Source organism: Triticum dicoccoides, chromosome 3B (assembly GCF_002162155.2).
Source record: "Triticum dicoccoides isolate Atlit2015 ecotype Zavitan chromosome 3B, WEW_v2.0, whole genome shotgun sequence".
NCBI lineage: Eukaryota > Viridiplantae > Streptophyta > Magnoliopsida > Poales > Poaceae > Triticum > Triticum dicoccoides.
The window spans coordinates 661,136,398-661,156,649 of record NC_041385.1 but is presented as its reverse complement, the minus strand read 5'-3'; the positions used below and the strand labels follow the sequence as shown (position 1 = coordinate 661,156,649).

General features: G+C 43.4%; 1 protein-coding gene across 1 annotated transcript; it reads left to right on the top strand.

The window, feature by feature from the left end:
- Nucleotides 1–12,007: 12,007 nt before the first annotated feature.
- On the top strand, nt 12,008–19,401 carry LOC119281764 (protein SUPPRESSOR OF GENE SILENCING 3 homolog). The gene is made up of 6 exons (XM_037562205.1): nt 12,008–12,098; nt 14,596–15,386; nt 16,247–16,544; nt 17,749–17,993; nt 18,568–18,725; nt 19,002–19,401. The coding sequence occupies exons 3-6, from the start codon at nt 16,343–16,345 to the stop codon at nt 19,225–19,227; spliced, it is 831 nt and encodes a 276-aa protein (XP_037418102.1). The 5' UTR covers nt 12,008–12,098; nt 14,596–15,386; nt 16,247–16,342; the 3' UTR covers nt 19,228–19,401.
- The last annotated feature ends 851 nt before the right edge of the window (nt 19,402–20,252 follow it).

The following is a 20,252-nucleotide window of genomic DNA, read 5'->3' as shown; positions in this document are numbered from 1 at the left end:
GGTGGTTTTGCAATGGAGAAGAGGGAGAGGAGCGTGCGGCAACGATTTAGGATTGGACGAGAAGGCCGGCGCGCTGTGACTCGATCAAAATCAAAATCAATTTACCCTTCAATTAAGAAAGTGACCCCACATTAACTAGTCTCCCTTTTATTCTAGGTCATAATTGACCATGATTTTCGCACATAAAATATATGTTATACGTTGCAAAAATAATATAATTTGAAAGTACATTCAGATACAAACCAAATGATACAATTTTTAGTGACATGCATTCACATTTTGCTTGTCAAATACAGTACGTGGTCAAACTTTGACCCAAAATACGCAAAACAACAAAAAAATACTTCCAAGACCAGTGCCGCTCTTCTGCTCTTCTCCTCTTAAACCACCACCGCTCCTCTCCTGTTCCAATCTAAATCCAGCGTCGCTCCTCTCCTCTTCCATTTCAAAACCACCGCCCCTCCTCTCCTGTTCCAGTCCAAAACCAGCGTCGCTCCTCTCCTGTTTTAATCCAAAACCAGCGCTGCTCCTCTCCTCTTCCATTCAAAAACCACCGCCGGTGAGTGAAGGTGCTGTGGAGAAGTAGATTGATGGAGGAGTACAACCGATACGTGAGGATCGCAGACGGCGACCCTGTGAAGCTAGCTAGGATGTTGGAGATACAGTCTTGGTTTGACAACAAGGACCAACTAGCGGCGACGACGACATTCATGGCCAAATATCTGCAATAGAGCGAAAAGGCGGCGATACTCCCGGAGGGAGTCGCGCCGGAGTACATAGAGCTGCTCCTCTGGGCCATGGAGCAAACAGATTCATCGAATCCGATTGTGAGGGAGCGGTGGTGGGAGTATCGATCCCACATGGAGCATCCACCAGAGATTGAAGGATCGAGCATCTACAGGGTGTTGTTTGTGAGGGTGTCTTGCCAGAGAGAGCCGGTGGAGTCTTCGTCGACCGAACCCAACTGCAAGAGGAGAAAAGCAGTTGGCCCGACGACGCTTCCCCGCCATCGTCTCCCTCGCCGTTCACATCGTCTCACGGGGCGGCTCTCTGCCACCCCCAGCCCAATAGTCGGGCAGGTTGTGAATTGTCAGGAGGAGCTTAGGGTTGTTAGTATTTGCAGGTTGTGAATTGTGTTTTGTGTTGTGTATTTTGAGAGTACTTTCAGATATGAATGTATTTTGAATTTCAGATTTGCAGTATTGAGCATATGAAGTATTTTATGAATTCTAGAGATCTATTTTTAGCACTTAAAAAAATGTAGTTTCATAGGAGTATAAAAGTGCAGACAATGTGATTCTCAGAGAAGAAACTGTAAGTTTCAATTTCAGATAAGAAACTGCAAGTTCAGTTTCAGATAAGAAACTGCAACTTTCAGAGGCAGAGCATTTATATTAACACGGCCTTTTCAAACAGGGTTAACATCATGTTGGAAGTTTTATTCATGGTCAAAAATGGAACTACCAGCCAGTTAACATCATGCTGATCAACATTCATGCATAGCACATCTTCATATGATGCACAGTCAAAATGCCCACACAATGTCGAGTGTGCGAAACACAGGGAAAACAAGGGACGAAGTTTTGGCAAGTGTTGGACGTGGTTTTGGGCTGCCCCGTCTAGGCTTTCATTTTTAACATGCGCAGCCCACGACCTCGGATGGGAGGTCCATAGGCCTGTTTGTATTTTCTTAGGGCCGTCATGTATCGACTGGCCTATGTACCTCCCATCCGAGGTTTTATTTTTGGCAGCCCAATTTATGTATTTTTTTGAAGAAAACCAAGAGGTCTGTTCTATTTTTCTATATAAGAATAGGAACGCCAGGTCCAACTTATGTTTCCCTTCTAACTATATTATATATATTTAAATTATTTTATATGTTATTATATATTATTTTTATTGTCATCATATATTTAACAAATACTTACATATGTAAGAAAACAATATCCCACATCTTATTAACTTATAAAAATAATTTCTTAATAAATAAAATCCTGGATTGTTTTGGCACAAAAATCCTAGTGATTGTGTACAAAAGCTTGGTAAGATTTAAGGACGAATGTAATAATATCACTTATTATTTAAATATATTTATAACAAAATGCTCAGCCCCTTTTTATTTTTTAATAACATTGCTGGCCCAACCCAACATTATAATTAGAATCAACCCAGCAAAATCGTGTATTTCGAGAAAGTGCAAATGGCCTGTAATTTTTTAGGAAATAAAATAGATGGGCCGCATGGACGCTACATTATTTGTTCACCCAGCCCAGCTAATGGCTGTAATTCAAAAAAAAAGATCAAATTGACTATAAATTCTACCGTGCAAAAAAGAATGTAAATTCTAGAAAAATGGGTTGAATACGTGCCACATTTTTGGAGGCTGAAATGTGGGCCAACAGGTCGAAGCCAACGCAAGTCGTTTTCAATTTAGTCAACAAATGATTCTGACATGTTAGTCGTTGGATTTACATCCAACGACCGGCATCCATCTTCAATCTCTTGTCTTCTTCCTCCAGCGCTGCCGGGACCACCTCCCGCCTCCTTAAGGATGGCAATTTTATCCATGGACATGGATATCCGACCCGAATGGATAGGGTTTGGATATGCTTTTCTGTCCATGGGCAGTGCCCAAACCCGACCGGTTGCTCGTGGGTAGGGCATGGATATAATCTTGTATCCATGGGTATATCCAAACCCGACCCGATAGTATGACTTAGTTGGCAAAAATCGGCTATCCCTACCCCACAGTTACATGTCCCAGTGCAATTTCACACTTTGTTATCCAAAACATGCAAAAGAAATTACACAACCCCCGTCATAAGTTTTATTAGTTGACATTCAATACCCTGTGTAACATACCCCAACACCCTTCCCTTATTTTTATCTCCTTGTTAACTGACTCGTCATTCTCATCTGTTAGAAAAATACTAAATGATCTTATGTTGTTAGTGAAGGTTGATTTACCATAAGTGAAGCCTAGCATGCCACGAAGTGAAGAATGGAAGAGCTTATGTTAACATTGTGTTATGTCTTATTTATATGTCTAGAGAGGACCCAATGGGTATCCATTGGGTATGGATATCCATCGGGTTTGGACATGGACACAATTTTTCACCCGCGGATTTTTTCATGGGTGGGCAAAGACTATTTTCATGGATATGGATATGGATTTGGTATTGTTCAACCCGATCCAAACCCGGCCCATTGCCATCCTTACGCCTCCTGCTGCTAGCAGCTCTGCTTAGCACGCTTCGCTATGAAGCACTACTCCACCGTTGGCCAGGCCATCCCTCCACCCCTCCACACCTCATGTTCTTCTTCACTGACTGCCGAACCAGACCGCACTAGAACCAGTTAACCCTCGTACACCTCTCCGTCTACGACTCTACTCCCGCGTCTTCCCATCTTTGGCTCGTTGCTGTCCGGGGCCTCGCTGTCGTCCACCACCTTGGATGCGCTTGGCGCGGCATGGTCAACGTGGTCAAGGAACGACACCATCGGAAGTAGACTATGCGTGGAGAGTCTGACAGCTGGGTCAACGGCCGCACACAAGGAAATGCCTCCTTATTACGCGCAAAATAATGATTCCTCCACCTGACATCTGGGACCCATCAAAAGGGCCTCCGTATTTCGCAAAAAAAACATGCCCCCGCTGACATGTCGGACCCACCAGCTATCTTCGCACGCAAGGAAGTGCCTCCCTATTACGCACAAAAAAAAGAATACTCCCCCTGCTAGCTGGAACCTAGCATAGTGGGAGGCTGACTTGTGGGCCTACCAAGTTGACGGGGACGGAGGGCTTTGTCAACTTAGTCAATATGAACGATTCTAGCTCCTGTTATCGTATGATGTTCATCCAACGGCCGTAGTGCTTCTTCAACCTCTGGTCTTCTTGCTCCAGCCGCCCAAACCAGCGCCGGTCGTGCCGCATGCTCCTGCCTCCCGTGGCCGGCTGTGATGCCGCGGAGGCCTCACCGCCCCCTACTACTCAAACCGCTGGCCAGGCCATCCCTCTACTCACCCACACCCCCTGTTATTCTGCGGCGACAGTAGCGTCACACCGCAGCCAAACCAGTGAACCCTCATACTCCTCTTCATGTGGGCATCCACTGCTGCGTCTTCCCCGGCTCTGAGTCGTCCCCTTCCTAGGCCTCGCCGTCGTCCACCGCTGTGGTGCTCTCGGCGCGGTGTGGTCAACGTGGTCAAGGAACGACTTCCATCGGACGTGGACTGTACATGGAGAGGCTGACAGCTGGGTCCACGGCCGCAGCAAGGAAGTGCCTCCTTATTACGTGCAAAATAATGATTCCTCCACCTGACAGCAGGGACCCACCGGACGGGCCACCGTATTTCGTGAAGAAAACGTTTCCTTCTGACTGCTGGGACCCACCAGCTACATCTTCGCACGCAAGGAAGTGCGTCCGGGCAAAAAATGATTCGCCCCCCTGACTGTTGGGACCCACCAGCTACATCTTCACACGCAAGGAAGTGCGTCCGAGAAAAAAAACGATTCGCCCCCCTGACTATTGGGACCCACCAGCTACATCTTCGCACGCAAGGAAGTGCGTCCGGGCAAAAAAAAACGATTCGCCCTGACTGCTGGGACCCACCAGCTACATCTTTGTTGGCAAGGAAGTGCCTGATAGTGGAACGGGCCACCTTTCTTCAAGATATCCAGATTGGCAAGTTTCATAAGTTTCCTAGGTTCCATGTAGATGGCACGGGGGTGCCTCTTATCTTTACGGTTAATGGAGCGGTGGTCCAGACAGTCGAAATAAGCTAGAACAGGCGCAATAACACAACCAGGAAGAGCTCTCCAGTCTGCACCTGCTTTCTGCCAGGCTTCAATAGCAAGTCTCAGCTCATCAACAATCAGCTGACAAATCTGCATGTTTTTCAACTTGACAATGTCAAAGTCTTCAACTATTGTCGCCTCCTTGTTCACACGTAGAGAATACCCTGGGTAGAAAAACTTGTTGTACAAAATCAGACCAAACACCTTCAGAGCAAGGCCATCCCTAAGAGGATCATCGACAAGCTGCGAGAGAATATTCCGAAGCTCATCAATGTTTATATCTTTATTCCTTGGAATCCTAAGCTCATCCTTTAACTTCACCAAAGCAGCACCATAATCCTCTGAAGGCCTTGGAGGAGAGTCGTCACCATTAGGCAGTGCAAAAAGCTTCTCAATGACATTTGCATTGATCTCCAGAACTTTGTTTCCACCAAGATCAAGGATCATGGTCCTAGGATCAATATTATACATCAGAAAACAAGCAAGACGGTGATTAATGTTGGATTTAATCTTGAAGTCTTTGATATGACCAAGATCAGCAGTATGAAGAACATTCAAGTGACGTTCCTTCAACAACGCAACACAAAGAGCGACCTCCTTCAAAGAGCACCTAATCGTGGTGTTGAAGCGCTTTTTCACCATCTTTTCAACTTTGTTGCTAGGCTCACCTTCCTCGCCTCTCTTCCTCTTGAAAGGCCTCTCCACAAACTCATACTGAAAAACATTAAAAAATAACACAAATTAATAAAGATGAAAAATAACTATACACAAAAAATGAAATTACAAAAAAAAACTAGACTGAGAAATTTCAATGGAGAGTATAAGAAGTACAGTAACAACACAATTGGCAGTTCAATCATAACATCAAAGGGAAGTATAGAATATAATATGCAAGAAACACTTGCCAAGAAATAATGAAATAAAAATTCACCTTCCCGATATCATCTCCAGAATCAGAAACCTCTTCAGAAACATAAGGTTCGTCATCGTCGCCTTCTTCATCACCATCATCACCATCATCGAACTCAAAATCATCATCCTTTGCAAAACGCACAGATTTGCGAGTAGCACGAGGTAGCTTCTTTGTGCTACCTCTAGTTTGCTAGCCCTTGGACAAAACCTTCTCCTTACGCTTAAGAACGTCATTCTTCTTCTTATCAACAGGTGCCTTAGCCTTGGACATAGCCTGGTTAGCTGCCTTCACCTTTTTTGCAGTAGCAGGATTAAGATTTGCAGAGCTGCCTGAATAACTTTAGCTTTTCCGTTTACCATCGACATCAGGTGATTGTCTAGGTAGAACACGCGGGCTTCTGCGTATAGGAGCATCAGGAGGTGACTTTACCTTCCTACAAGTTGTCCTAATATTTTTTACAGGGATAGGGTTTACAGGACTCGGAGGGCCATCAGAAACACCAGCACTATCATGAACAACTATATCCGTGCATTGAAATGAAATATCGTGCAATGCCTTTGACCTGCGATTTCGAGCAGCTGTTATTTTCTCTGCCACCCTTAACTTCTCAGCCTCCAGCTGATCAGCGACATCCTCAGGCTGAGTCACAACCTCTGTACCATCAACAGACCGTGACTGCGTCTCCGGAAGTTCCAAAGAGCCAATATCATGCTCACCCCTTCCAACAGGGCTAGAAGGATTGCTGGCAGGCTGACTTTGCCTGTCATTCAATGCCTTAGACCTCCGGTTGCGAGCAGGAATGACCTCAGGCGTATTCGCAGCAGGGATGTCCTCAGGCGTATTCGCAGCCTCATCAACCTTATTATCATCTTCTCCATCAAACTCTAAGCGAAGACCAGATAGAACATCTGATAAATCATTTTCTGATCGGGAAACAGAATCTTCTGCAAACAAAATCAAAGAAGACAATGAATAAGTTTCAGACGCTGCAAGACTGTCAACTGTATCCGCTGCGCAAAAGGAAATAAATATAATTGATATAATAAACACAACAACAACAAAAGTACTACGCCAATGCTAGAAAGCAGTACAACAATACAGAAAACAAAAGATTGGAACAATTGCAACAAGAAGTACAAAGGAAACTACTAAAGCAATACAACAATTCTGCTAGCACTACAATGCAATATGGGAAAAATAAATAGCAATGTATTATCATGAGCAGTGTAAAGCATATGTGTAAAATAAATACACGTGGCCAATTCTAAACCCTAAAATCACAACAATTATAAAAATATACAATAAAACCTTACCACACAACATAAGGAAAAATTGTGAAATAAATAAGAAGTACACATGTACTACACAAGTGAAGTACAACAACAACATGGAGGAGCAATACAAAACTACAACTCAGTGAAGTACAGAAAAACATTTCAACAAAAACAAGCATCAAATCAGTGCATGTCATACAATAGACTTGTTGAAACATCAAACATATCTACTACACCTGTGAAATAAATAATCTCACATCCACAACCAAAATATAATAAATAAAAACATTGCCAATCCATGCCAAAACCACACATGAGCAAATCAATCCTAGGAACAAAACTAAAAAATGTACTACATGAACAGAACATCACAATCCCAAGCACACCATCTACGGGACGAACCTTGCGCCGATTCGGCCATCAGGCTCTTAGGTGGAGACAACATGCCTGCGGATACACCAACCAAATTGATCTACAGGAAGAATCCTTGCTTCACCAAGTATCAAACCCCTACCAAATCGACCACCACCAAGCTTCCCCTCTGCTGCGGACGAAAACAGCTGCGGGCAAAAGCAGAGCAAAGCATTGGAGACAAAGGGAGAGGCGAAAAAAGAGGAACAAATCGGAACTGCGGCTGCTGCGGTGGCGATACCGAACTCCGCTTCACGCCATCTGTGGCGGGTTCGCAGAGCGCTGTACCCAGTAACGCAGCGGATAGGAGTGTGGGGGGAAAGAGAAAGGAAACAGACTTGGATAAGAGGGAAGGGGGTCGTGCGCGCCGTTGCAGCGGGCGGCGGTTGCTCGTAGCAGCAGTTGCCCGGCGGGGGATCGTGCAACGGATTCGTTGCCGAGGAGCACTGGAGAGAGAGAGAGAGGAGGAGGAGCATCCGCGCGTGAGATAAGAGAAAGGGAGAGAGATTTGGGCCGAGCGGACGGGCGGACAGAGTAAATGCCAACTCTCTGTAGTTATGGCTAGCAGTTAAGTTGTCCTCACGACACGATTCATTTCCGATTTTGAAAAACTAAGACAACCATAGCATTTCAAAAACACATAGGGATAAAACAATATTCACAGAATAAAATTAAAAATGATACCTAATTTTTTTATAGGAAAACAAATACACATATTCCAAAAACAATATGAAAACAGTTAATTAGAAATAATGCAGCACAACAATTTACCCTGGAAATAGCAGCAAGCTAATACGCTAACCTACCTGTGAAAGAAATTTATAGAAGGAAACTACTATGATGAAGTTCTGTTATATAAAAAGAAGTACATGTTCTTTAAACAAGAAGTATAGAGGGGAAAGCATAAAGAAGTACAATATAGGTATACAGGGAAGTACAAGATTATTGCAGAACATTATTCTGTCATCGATTGTAGAATATATATATATATATATATATATATATATATATATATATATATTAACATCTCAGGAAACATTTTCCACCTATATATAATATATTGGTAATACCCGGTATTACCCGATACTCACCGAAACCCTTCCGGTGACCCCAACACGCTTCCGGATCCTTTCGGAACTATTTCGAATATTAATGAAATAATGCCATAAATGTCTTTGCATCACTCCCGTCCTACTAACACTCAGCATATCATGATTGCCTTAAGCTTGTGACCCTGTAGGTTTGGTAACTCATAGACATGAACAAAATCTTCGTTCAATGATAGACAGCGGGACCATGGACAACCATATCAATCCCTATGAGAACACGAATAATATCTGAGTGATCCTTTGGTTATCATGTGATGTTCCCTTTGCTTCATGATACTTCACAAAACCCGGGATTTCGGTATCCTCCTGAATCATCACCATGCTCATTATACTGAAATCTTCATCACCAGTTTGGTTCTTCTTTCTTGTTATTGTGTTCCGGCATCCCTGTGATGAAGTTAGCTGTATTTGGCCAGACAATGATTGATGCCGTCACACCGGGAGGGTTCAAAAAATATCTCTCCATCGTTGGAGGAGCAAATCCCACTCTTGAGCTATCCAATCCCTTGTCAAACTTTCCGATGTGCCTACAAGTTGTCATTATGATCACTGTGTGATAGGTGATGTTTAACAACCCCAAAGCCCATTGTATGGTAAGAAGTGACTATGATACTCTCATGGTCTAATGAGAAAATTCACATGTTAACACTCTGTGTTATTACAATTGATGACTGACGATATTAACTCAATTCTGATTCAATACGATCGTTCTTCCAACGTCCTAATCTCAATGTTGTTTTAGGACCATCGTTACACTTAACGATATCCTAAGATCCGGAAAACGTGATCACCAACAACACTTGAGCTAGTCCTAGAGGCAAGACTAGGAAACCTTTTATTTAACTGTTTATCATTCCACATGTGCATATGAGTTTTCCACTGAATCACATATTCCAGAGTCATAGCAGTTATAATATGAAATATAAATTTCTATAATTATGAATATGGAGATATAATAATACAAATATTATTGCCACTAGGGCATATTTCCAACAGACATGTACCAGGAATAACCATCATGTTGATAGAGTTGACTTCTTTCTTTGAAAAACTTCGAATGTGCTACATCTGAATTAGAATGATCCCGGAAACTTCGCTCGCAACAATAACTACAAACTGACTATCAGTGGGAACATCCACGTCAGTAAAATTGAAGAACCATACTTGATTGACTAAAAGGTATTCTTAGAATTCAAACCATCTTTAGTTGCAATTTATCAAGGTTTAGGGTTTACAAAGAGGTAGATGCGATCTCCTCCATCGCTGCCCTTGCCTTGGTAGACAAGAAGGTCTTCAGCGCCCTCCTTAAGGTTTCACCCCTGTCTTGGGCCTTGTGGGCCGTGGTGGAGTATGAGGCCGGGCTCCCTCGGATGAGCCACCCCCGGAGTATGACACCGCCAGTTGCCGCTATCCTTGGCCTCCACACATGGCCTGACTAACAGAGTGCTCACCACACATGAAGAAGAAGATCATCCTATAGAGGTCGAATCACATGGGGAAAAGAGAGAGACCGGTTATCATGCTGTTAAGGCTTTAGGATGGTGATGTTGATCGCATTGGAGGAAACTCAATAGAGTTGTGGTCGATTTGATCCTCATAGCCTTCCCCAACCTCGCGATGATGCTCCTCCGGGGCACATCCTTCTTCGCAGTGTTCTGGTCCTGTACCTGCTAAACCACCCCTCCATCGGATATGGAACACTGATGTTGGATCCCCACCAGCTTAGGTCACCGATCTCGATGGCGTCACCCCCACACCCATGCCGATGTTGAGGAGAAGAAGGGGAAGATGCAAGGGGTAGGAGTAGAAGGTTGTGTGTGGGAGGAGAGGGGGAGGAAACAAGAGGGAGGCATAGTATTCAGTGGGCTTGATGGCTTCATGTGCAGACAACTTCTAGGACCTTCCTTTTCCCTCACAGCCAACGTATGGCAAATGGTCCTATCAAAATGACCAAGACGAGAGGAAGGAACGAGTAGACCTGTGCATGTTTTTACCCTTTATCGCTAAATTGTTGTTGATGATGAGGCATAGCCTATAGGACGCCCAAGAAGTCACAGTTAATGGGTTTAATGCGGTGCTTTGGTGGGCCCTCCTAGGTGATGCGATTATGTGGTATCTATTAATCAACCCACTGAACCCACACATATGTGGGAAAAATTCTTGTGCTGGTGATCCTGTGTACTAATATTGGTGAGGTTGCACAGAGCTGGTGTGTTTTTGTAGGCCGGTTGTTGTCGATTCAGGTTTGACGATTTGTCAAATCATTAATCTAGACCAAATCCTAATCAAATATCTTGATTGATTGGAAGAGCTCTAAACAATGTTGGATCACGGAAGTCAGATACTCCCCCCGTCTAGATGCACAAGTCACATTAGGAGGAGCTCCGCAACCTAGGTGGTTAAGGATTGAGCGAGGCAAAAAATTGAACATAAAAACCATGCATTAGCTATACCCGTTGACTAGCCAGAAAAATAGCAATTAATTCTTAATTGATAAGGATGACTGTTTGGCTAGCCCATGCAAATTAAATCCCTCGCATGCAAACCGCCTTGATTCCCTTAACTAATCAACGCCTTCTTTCCGTGCATGCATAGGTTGTTTATTTAGCAATTAGTCCCTAATTAATAGTTGGAGGAGAGAAAACGTTGGTGGCGAAACAAGGTTGAAAGAAAACAAGGAAACAATTAATGTTGTGCGCTTAAGTGATTTGAGAATATCTAGTTTCGTAAAGTGACTTAGGCTGGTCATAGTGGGAGTAACATAGGTAGTAACATAGATGCCACATAAGCAAAATTGGTGATGTGGCAAGTAGTTAATGAGGAGAGAGGCAAATAGAGTAACATAATATGTTACCATCACATAGCGGTTTCCAATGCATAATGAGCCTACAAAGTAATAAATGAAGGCAACTATGTTACCACACCTATGACACTACCCATTATGAAGGTAGTAACATAGACTAGTGTTACTAGTCTAAGTTACTCTTCACTATGACCAGCCTTATACACCTAGACGAAGGAAGCACTGAAGGGTGAGAAGAGCGACATTTCCCAAGAATTGATCATGCGGATTACACCATTTGATTCCCCCACCAACTTAGTAAAAGTCAAAGGCGCGATGGAAAAGAAACAATCCTGCCGCTGGCAAAGAAAAATGTTCTTCACAGTTCCCCCGCAAAAGAAAAAAAATGTTTTCACACTTAAATTCACCAACCTGGCAGGCAAGACGAACCGTGTGAAATGAAGCGGGTTTGCGCGGAGGAGGAAGACCCCGTCAACCGTCGAGCGCCACCCCGCCAACTGAAACCTGGGGCGGACCTCCCGTCCCCACTGGTCAGCGTGAGGGGTGCGCCCGGCCGGGATGCGGAGCGGGCGAGGGCTCCCCCAATCAATGGGCAGTGTGCCCACTCGTCAGTTAGCCTTCCGCTGGGCGCTGGCTATATAGAAGGCGCCTCCCCCTCCGGCCGCTACGGTGGCCTCCCCCCTCCCCCTAAAACCCACGCCGCGAGCCGCGGAGACGCCCGAGATGTTCGGCGGCGGCGGGCCTCCAGGCAACGGCAACGGCAACCCTGGAATGGCTGCTCGCGGAAGAGGTGAGGTGTTTACCCGTACGCGTCGTCCTTGCTGTTACCTTTTTCTCAGTTGTCCGTTCGTCTCCTCCGCAAAAGATGTTGCGGCCGGGTTCGTGTCCCCCTGTTCCGTTGCTCCAGGGATCGCCGGATGTGGGTCGATTTGGCTGGCGGGGCGGGCGAATTGTTACAATAGGGGACTTGGTTTCACTCGATCGCGGTGAGCACTGAGGAGGAGGAGGGGAGGGGTTCGGTAATGCCGATTCGTGTAGGTATGGGCGTTTGGTTCATCTGGCTGGGAGTTCTATGAAGATTAACCGGTTTTCTATGCTTGCCGATTAGGGGGTGTTCGGCGATGATATCTAATCTATCCAGTTATTTCCATTGCTGGTATGCAATTCAACGCCGCTGGTCTGTGCCTCCTCGTTGTCTGCTCCGGCGACTAGAGGGGGTGGGGAACCCGGTGGTTTGGCGACTAGAGGGGGTGGGGAACCCAGTGGTTTGGCGACTAGAGGGGGTGGGGAACCCGGTGATGCCCGACTCAAGTCTTGTCTTGCCGGCGTCCATGCCGGTGTCGATGAGCCGTGGGCTCAGTCTCCATCGACTCTTCAGGCCTGAGGGTTTAGGTCTTCGGCTGGTGGCTGTTATCGCTGACATTGTTACCGGTGAGCGAGTGTGGATAACAGTTTTAGATCTGGGCTTGAGGCTTGATGGCGGCAGATTTGGGGCTTGAGGATTGATGGCGGTGGATCTGGCGCTGGAGGATTGATGGAAGATCTGGGCGCTTGAGGAATGATGGCGGCGGATCTGGCGATTGACCATGATGATGTCGATGGCTGACGGTGGCTATAAGACACATGGAGGGTGGGGATGATCCCCGGTCGACGCACTGGCTTCGTCATCCGCTCACAACGACCTTCTGGGCTATTGCTTTCCTACGAGTCCGGTGCCAGTTAGCGGCGGCAATGGCAGTTTCAGGATTACGTAAGGACTCCTTTGTACTTTTCTTTTCCTGGGGAGGTTTTTCTGCAAAGTTTGGTGGACATGTATTGTCGCTTGAACGGTCTAGTCGGTTCAGTATTCGTGTTGCGGTCCCTAAAAAAGGTAAATGTAAATAATGGTTTCCTATTAGTACGGCGACGGTTAGCAGCTGCAATGGTAGTTGCTAGATTACCTAAGGAATATTTTTTACCTTCCTTTTCTTGGAGAGGTTTTTCTGCGAATTTCTATGGGCATGTGTTGTCTCTTAGGCCTTCTGGTCGGTTCTGAGTTTGTGCTGCGGTTACCCCCCAAAAAAAATTATTGTGTAAATAATCGACTGGTCGTGGTATAGTGGTACTGCCTGTTTTGGGAAAACTACCACTGGACTTTGATTCTGTTTTTGCCTCATGCCGGGCAAAAACCTGCCCTGTCTTTTCTTTCGCCGCTCAAGTGATATGGAAATCTTAAAATATTTGATGCATTTACTGGTAAAATCATTGAATATTAATAGACAATCCGTGAAGCCCCTCTAGAGAAGTGCCACCACATGCAATTTGTGTTGTACTGGTTATCAGGTCTCAAACAAAAAAGAGCGCCGCATAATCTTCTCTTTTCTGTAAATTAAACTATGCATATTAATTTGGTTTCCTAAAAATTAACAGCGTAAGCCTTCTCTTTCCGGTTTTGGAAGACGTATCTGTAAATTAAGCTATGTATGTTAAGTTTTATTTTCTTGAAAAGTTTGACCAAGACCAGTTAGAGTCTTTTTCCGGCGTAGGCCTATCAGTATTGGGGTGGTTAGTATAAGGGTGATAGTTCACTCTCTTCGTTACTACAAGAAATCATCTTTTAGTTAAGAAATTACATTGATAGCACCACTGTATGTGCCATATGGTATACTATTACGTTGGCTTTGCTCAGCTCAACTCGAAGAAAAGATTCTTCGCATATGACATCATTAATTTATCAAGTATACAATATTTATATTTGTTGCGATTAATATACCTGTTGGCATTTGTACCTTATTTGGCATTTTTACTTTATATGCTACTGAGCGAAAACAAAAACTGTGTTATTGACACATCTGGAAGATGAATGGAAACCGGAAGGGTATTTATTAGCAATGAGATTGGGTGATACAATTATATATTTTCTTATACAATTTTTAAACTAAAATAAGTATATTTTTGCACCAAACTAGGCAAAATACAGATAAGAGTGTTGTCTTAAATTTCGCAAAAACCATGGTGTCAGTGCTTGTTTTAGTAGTCATGGTCTCAGTTGATATTTAGCTTTGTTTTGACACGCGTCAATATAAAATTAATCCACAAATGAGCACAAGAATATGGTTGTTGTTCAGTTACCACTCCATCGAATGTTTACACCATTTACTACATGCAAGTCCAGAGATCAATTCTTGTACCAGGTTCCTATAGTAAAACTACAATTATGTTTTCCATACTTTTTGAATTGTTGTTCCAAAAAATATGTATAGATTGTTCCATCTAATCATGCTTGCATAATCATGTCCTGCATCCAGGGGGGATTTGGAAGACGAAATCAGGCCAAACAGCTGGGAGGGGACAATGGCCACCATCAGGCTCCTCCTCAAATGCTTCACATACTACAGCATGGCAAGCTTGCAATGGCAGCGGAGGATCTTCACTTCCTTTGAGGAACTATGGAACTCAACCTTCTGATCATAGGCCTGCTGCCGGAGGTAATCGGGGGCCATCATCACAAACATATCCGAGAGAAAATCCAGTTGTGTGGCCACCTCTGGCAAATGGTCCGCAGTCGGCATCCAGGTCTCATCCATATGGCCCTGAAAGCAACAAGGACGATGTTCCTTCATCTAGTTTTGACCCTGAGGACAGTTCTGAAGGTGATGATTTGTCAGATGATGACATTGATGATGATATGAGCGAGGAGAATGATTCTGATGAAAGTGAAAAAAGTTTTGAGACTCAAAAAAAGAATAAGTGGTTCAAGAAATTCTTTGAAGTCATTGATACCTTAAATGAGGAGCAAATACATGATCAGACTAGGCCATGGCTTTGTCCGGCATACCAAAATGGACCTGGGGCAATTGACTGGTTCAAAGGGCTACAAGCTTTGGTGAGACATGCGAGAACGAAGGGCTCTAGAAGAGTTAAGCTCCATAGAGAATTTGCCACATTGCTAGAACAAGAGTTAGGAACTACACTGCTACCACCTGGTGAGCAATTTGGGAAATGGGAAGGATTGTGAGGGAGCACTGATCGCGAGATTGTATGGCCACCAATGGTTCTTGTCATGAACACTTTACTGGAACAAGATAATGATGACAAGGTGATGTATTTTCTTCCTTCTGGTCATGAACCTATTCCACATCAAATACAAATATGTGTTTCGTCTGTGTTGATATGGTAGAGTTAATGGATCCGTTGCACTTCATGTATGTGCCTTATGGTACACTATTACGCTGGCTTTGCTAAGTAGACTTGTAGAAAAGATTCTTCGCATACCACATCATTAATTTATCAAGTATACAAATGTACATATTCATTTATTTATATTTGTTGCGATTAATGTACTTGTTCGCATTTGTACCTTATTTGGCATTTTCACTTTATATGCTACTGAGCAAAAATAAAAACTGTGTTATTGACACATCCGGAAGCTAAATGGAAACTGGAAGGTACTTATTAGCCTCATATGTGCTATCCTAATTTAGCAATGAGATTGGGTGCTACAATTCATATATTTTATTATAAAATTATTAAATTAAAATAAGTATGTTTTTGCACCAAACTAGGCAAAATACAGATAAGAGTCTGTCGTCTTAAATTTTGCAAAAACCATGCTGTCAGTGCTTGTTTTAGTAGTCATGGTCTCTGTTGGTATTTAGCTTTGTTTTGGCACATGTCGATATAAAATTAATCCACAAATGAGCACAAGAATATGGTTGTTGTTCGATTACCACTCCATTGAATATTTACATCATTTTCTACATGCAAGTCCAGAGACCAATTCCTGTACCATGTTCCTATAGTAAAACTTTGATTACAATTATGTTTTCCACACTTTTTGAATTGTTGTCCCGAAAAATATGTTGGTTGCACTTTAATAGAACATCTCTTTAATAATCTTTCAATGATCAGCGATGATGATTATTGTATTCTGACATTGCTATACTTTTTATTCTCTAGTGGTTAGGCATGGGCAATGAAGAGCTTCTCGAGTATTTCCCTGAATACGATGCAATCAAAGCGTGACATGCCTATGGTCCAGGTGGGCACCGTGGCATGAGTGTGTTAATATTTGAAAGCTCTGCCGTGGGTTATATGGAGGCTGAACGTCTGCATAAGCACTTCGTCGGTGAAAGAACAGACAGGGAAGCATGGCAAGCTCCGTCTAAGCGTCGGTTCCTACCTGGTGGGAAAAGACTCTTATATGGTTTCTTAGCCAACAAAGAAGATATGGAGATTTTCAATAAGTACCACCAAGGTATACTGTTTAACTTCTTTTCATGCATTTAATGCTTTTGCTTCCATACGATTGCTCAGTTATATGGTAAATACCTGTTTGATGCTGAAATTTTGTAGCCTTAAATTCTGTGCTAGCAATGATAATTGCTGCAGATGCAAGTATGCAACATGATACACCTGTCAAGCTGCATATTTCTCTGTTCTTTCCTTCATTGACATCTTAACTTTTTGAAGGAACCTGACATTTTTATTTATGTTTCGCAATTGACAATACTTGGACCTCATCCGAACTTCAGAATGATTATTTGAAGCAGAATACACCCGGTCTGTTAAGTTTTCCGATGTATTTGATTACTAACTTTTGGGGCTTGGTAGCATTTGCATTATGATCGTGTGATTGTTCTGATGGCATGTTTTCTTCATTATATTAGTAGTAGAAGCCAATATGCAACGGGTTGCTTGGGATAATTTGGAGAAGATGAGGGATAGATCCCTGCCCATCTTTGTTCACCTATGTATTTGCAGTTTTTTCTCTGATCATGGCATCCTTTGTTGTTTGCTCACCTATAGATTCTGCATCCTTGTGGCAATTCATAGTTCATCTGTATCATTTTTGTGTGTACTATATATGGATACATGCTCTAATGGCAAGGGCCTGGTTCACATTATATTAGTAAAAGCTATTAGTAACAAGAAGCCAATTACATCCGTAAGAAGAAACAAAGGCAGCTTTATTTGGTTTATTACTATGAAGACGTTGCCTGCAAGTTCAATACACACTGAAGCACTGTAAAAAAATGTATCATCCACACAATCTGTTATGCATCTACTGAATATGACCTGCAAGTTCTGTTTATTATGAAGACGTGGCCTACAAGTTCAATACACACTGAAGCACTGTAACAAAATGCATCACCCACACAATCTACTATGCATCTACTGAACATGACCTGCAAGTTCTGTTTATTATGAAGACGTGGCCTGCAAGTTCAATACACGCTGAAGCACTGTAAAAAAATGTATCACCCACACAATCTGTCATGCATCTACTGAACAGGACCTTCAATACTAGATGATGATCTAGCAGATACTCCCTCTGTAAACTAATATAAGAGCATTTAGATCACTACTTAGTGATCTAAATGCTCTTATATTTCTTCACGGAGGCAGTACATTGCCTATTGTACTATACTTTTAACATAAGTGCTTTATTATATTTTCAGGAAAAAGTTGCCTGAAATACGATATGAGATCTTATAATGAAATGGTAGTGGTAGGTATGAAACAAATGAGTCTAGACAATCAGCGACTGAATCATATGAAGAACAGGGTGGTGAAGACAGAGAAACACTCTAAAGTTGTAGAAGAATCGCTTGGTGTCGTCACTCAGAAATGTCGAGAGACTAGTGAAGAGAATAAGCTGCTCATGCGTCGGATTAAAGAGAAGCACTTGGAGCATGAGGAAGAGGTAATGGTTTCTCAACGGTTACACCAGTATATATGATTGAGTGCAGATTTTCTTATCTCTACTGGGGTATACAACAGTATTAATTAATTTAAAGTTTGCAATATTTATGTCTTGGCACTATGCAGCATTATAATGTCCGTTTTAAAGCAATCCATATTTAGGTCAAAATAATACAAGTATATGCATGTCAGCCGTATTAGTGGTTGAGTGATAGTCACATCTAAGCAATATTGACCCTGTTCTGAATTTGACTTTATTAAGGTGTCAAATGTGGATGCGCCGCAATGAAAGTGATGAAAACATGCAAATCTCAAAACACGAAAATATGGATATAGAAAATATATTTCTCATATATATAATTTTGTGAACCTGCATATGAGCATTAAAAATACCATTTATTTTCAAACTCTATGCATGCCAATGACTTAAAATAAGATGGGCATGCCCAACATTAGACTGAAACTTCCTGGTGGTTCCTTTCTGTGCAATACAGATTTTTTCCAATTTGTCTTGTGTTGCTCTTTTCCTTGTTTTGACTTATTGCCTTGTTCACCTTGTTTCCTACACTTTGCAGATGTCTTCCCAGGAGAAATTTTTCGATGACCAGATAGAAAACCTTTACAAGGCCATGGAGGAGAAAGAAAGTGAATATGAGAAGAGACTGCAGGAGGAGCGTGCAAAGGCTAGACAGTATGATGTGGATTCTGGGACTACTGAAAATCGCAAGCTAAGGTGCGTAACTTGTACTTGACTGGATGATTCTATTTTGTCGGTCCGCGTCACAAAATATGAGTCCGTGCTTGTAGGATGTAATAATTTTTTTGATGGAACACTCGTATTCCATCTTTGACACGGCGAGATGGATCAATCTTTTTTCTAGGATGTAATCTTCAAATGTGTGTTTGGGGACAGAATTCTCCTGATCAACATGCCATGTATTCTTGGCTTCTCGTACCCATCTCAAAGTAGCGAAACGCTAACTTTTTTAATCCATCTCACCCTCTGCAGGAAGCAGGAAGTGCAGCGTTTCATAGATTGCCAGGCTAAGGGCATGGAGAAGTTTATGTCTAAAAGGGACGAACTGATAAAGGCACATGAGAAGAAGAAGATGCAGCTCAAGAGAGAGTATATGGAGAAGGAGGTGGAGCTCGAGAAAGAGCTCGATGGCGCTCTCACGGTTCTGATGGAGAAGAACAAGCCAGACACCTTCAAGGCTTCTAGCTACAGCTCGTGAAGATGGCCGTACAATTTCAGCTGAGAACATTTTAGGGCCGATAAGGAGACCTGGACCTATGTCGGTGTCTTATGGCCAATGTCATGAAACTTAATTAAACATGCAGGAATGTCAAGGTCTGTCTACCAACATGTAATGACCGCGTCGAGACCTTAAATGTGTGTGGATTATGTTTGTCACCTTGCTCCGTCGAAACCTTAAATGTGTATGGATTATGTCGTCACCTTGCTTTGCTTCTACCCTGTGCTACAAAATCAAATACTCCCCGCATTTTCTAACGAACCTCTAGCCAGGAGTTTCTTGCAGTTCCATTAGAAAAAAAAGTATTGGCACCGGACTGAAAACCATACATATGTGCTGCTGTGCCCAATCCATGAACGCCACTTTCCAAGGCTTTTGCCCCAAAAGCCGCCTCCCACACCGCCTAAACGACAATGCACATCTAGCTGGCCTCTAAGGCCTCGCTCGCACATTCTTGACAAGGCCAAATCTTGAGTTCTCACCCGGAAGAACACGAGGCCATGGTGGTGGGTGGTTGGAGCTTCACAACAATGCCTTAAAAAGGAACAACGTCAAGAAACATCATGGTCACCAACAGTCATCAGTCAAAGTTGGGGCTTCACCTGGAACTTATCCGACAGTGCAGCCGGCCAAGCCGACCAATCAACACTACTCAAGCTTCTGGACACTTGTATGCCGCCAAACCTGTCGTCGGTACGGTGGTTCCCGATCTGCGCCGTCTTCAAGTGCGTCGGTATCATCCACGGTCCACCATGCTTGCATGACGGGAGACGCCTCAAGCCACCGCCCACGCCGACCTCGTGACCAAGAGGGCCCGTTGCGCCTCCTCATGCTTGGAGTCCCGCTCCTGTGCACAAACACGACACCAAGTCAGCGTAAAGCCTATTGTGAGATCAACCAGATCTATGCCCAATGTCTCCCGCCACATTACGCTGCAAAACCAAATCACATTAGCTGCTACAATACCCACCCTGAGAACAGATTCACGAGCCCAGCCATGCATG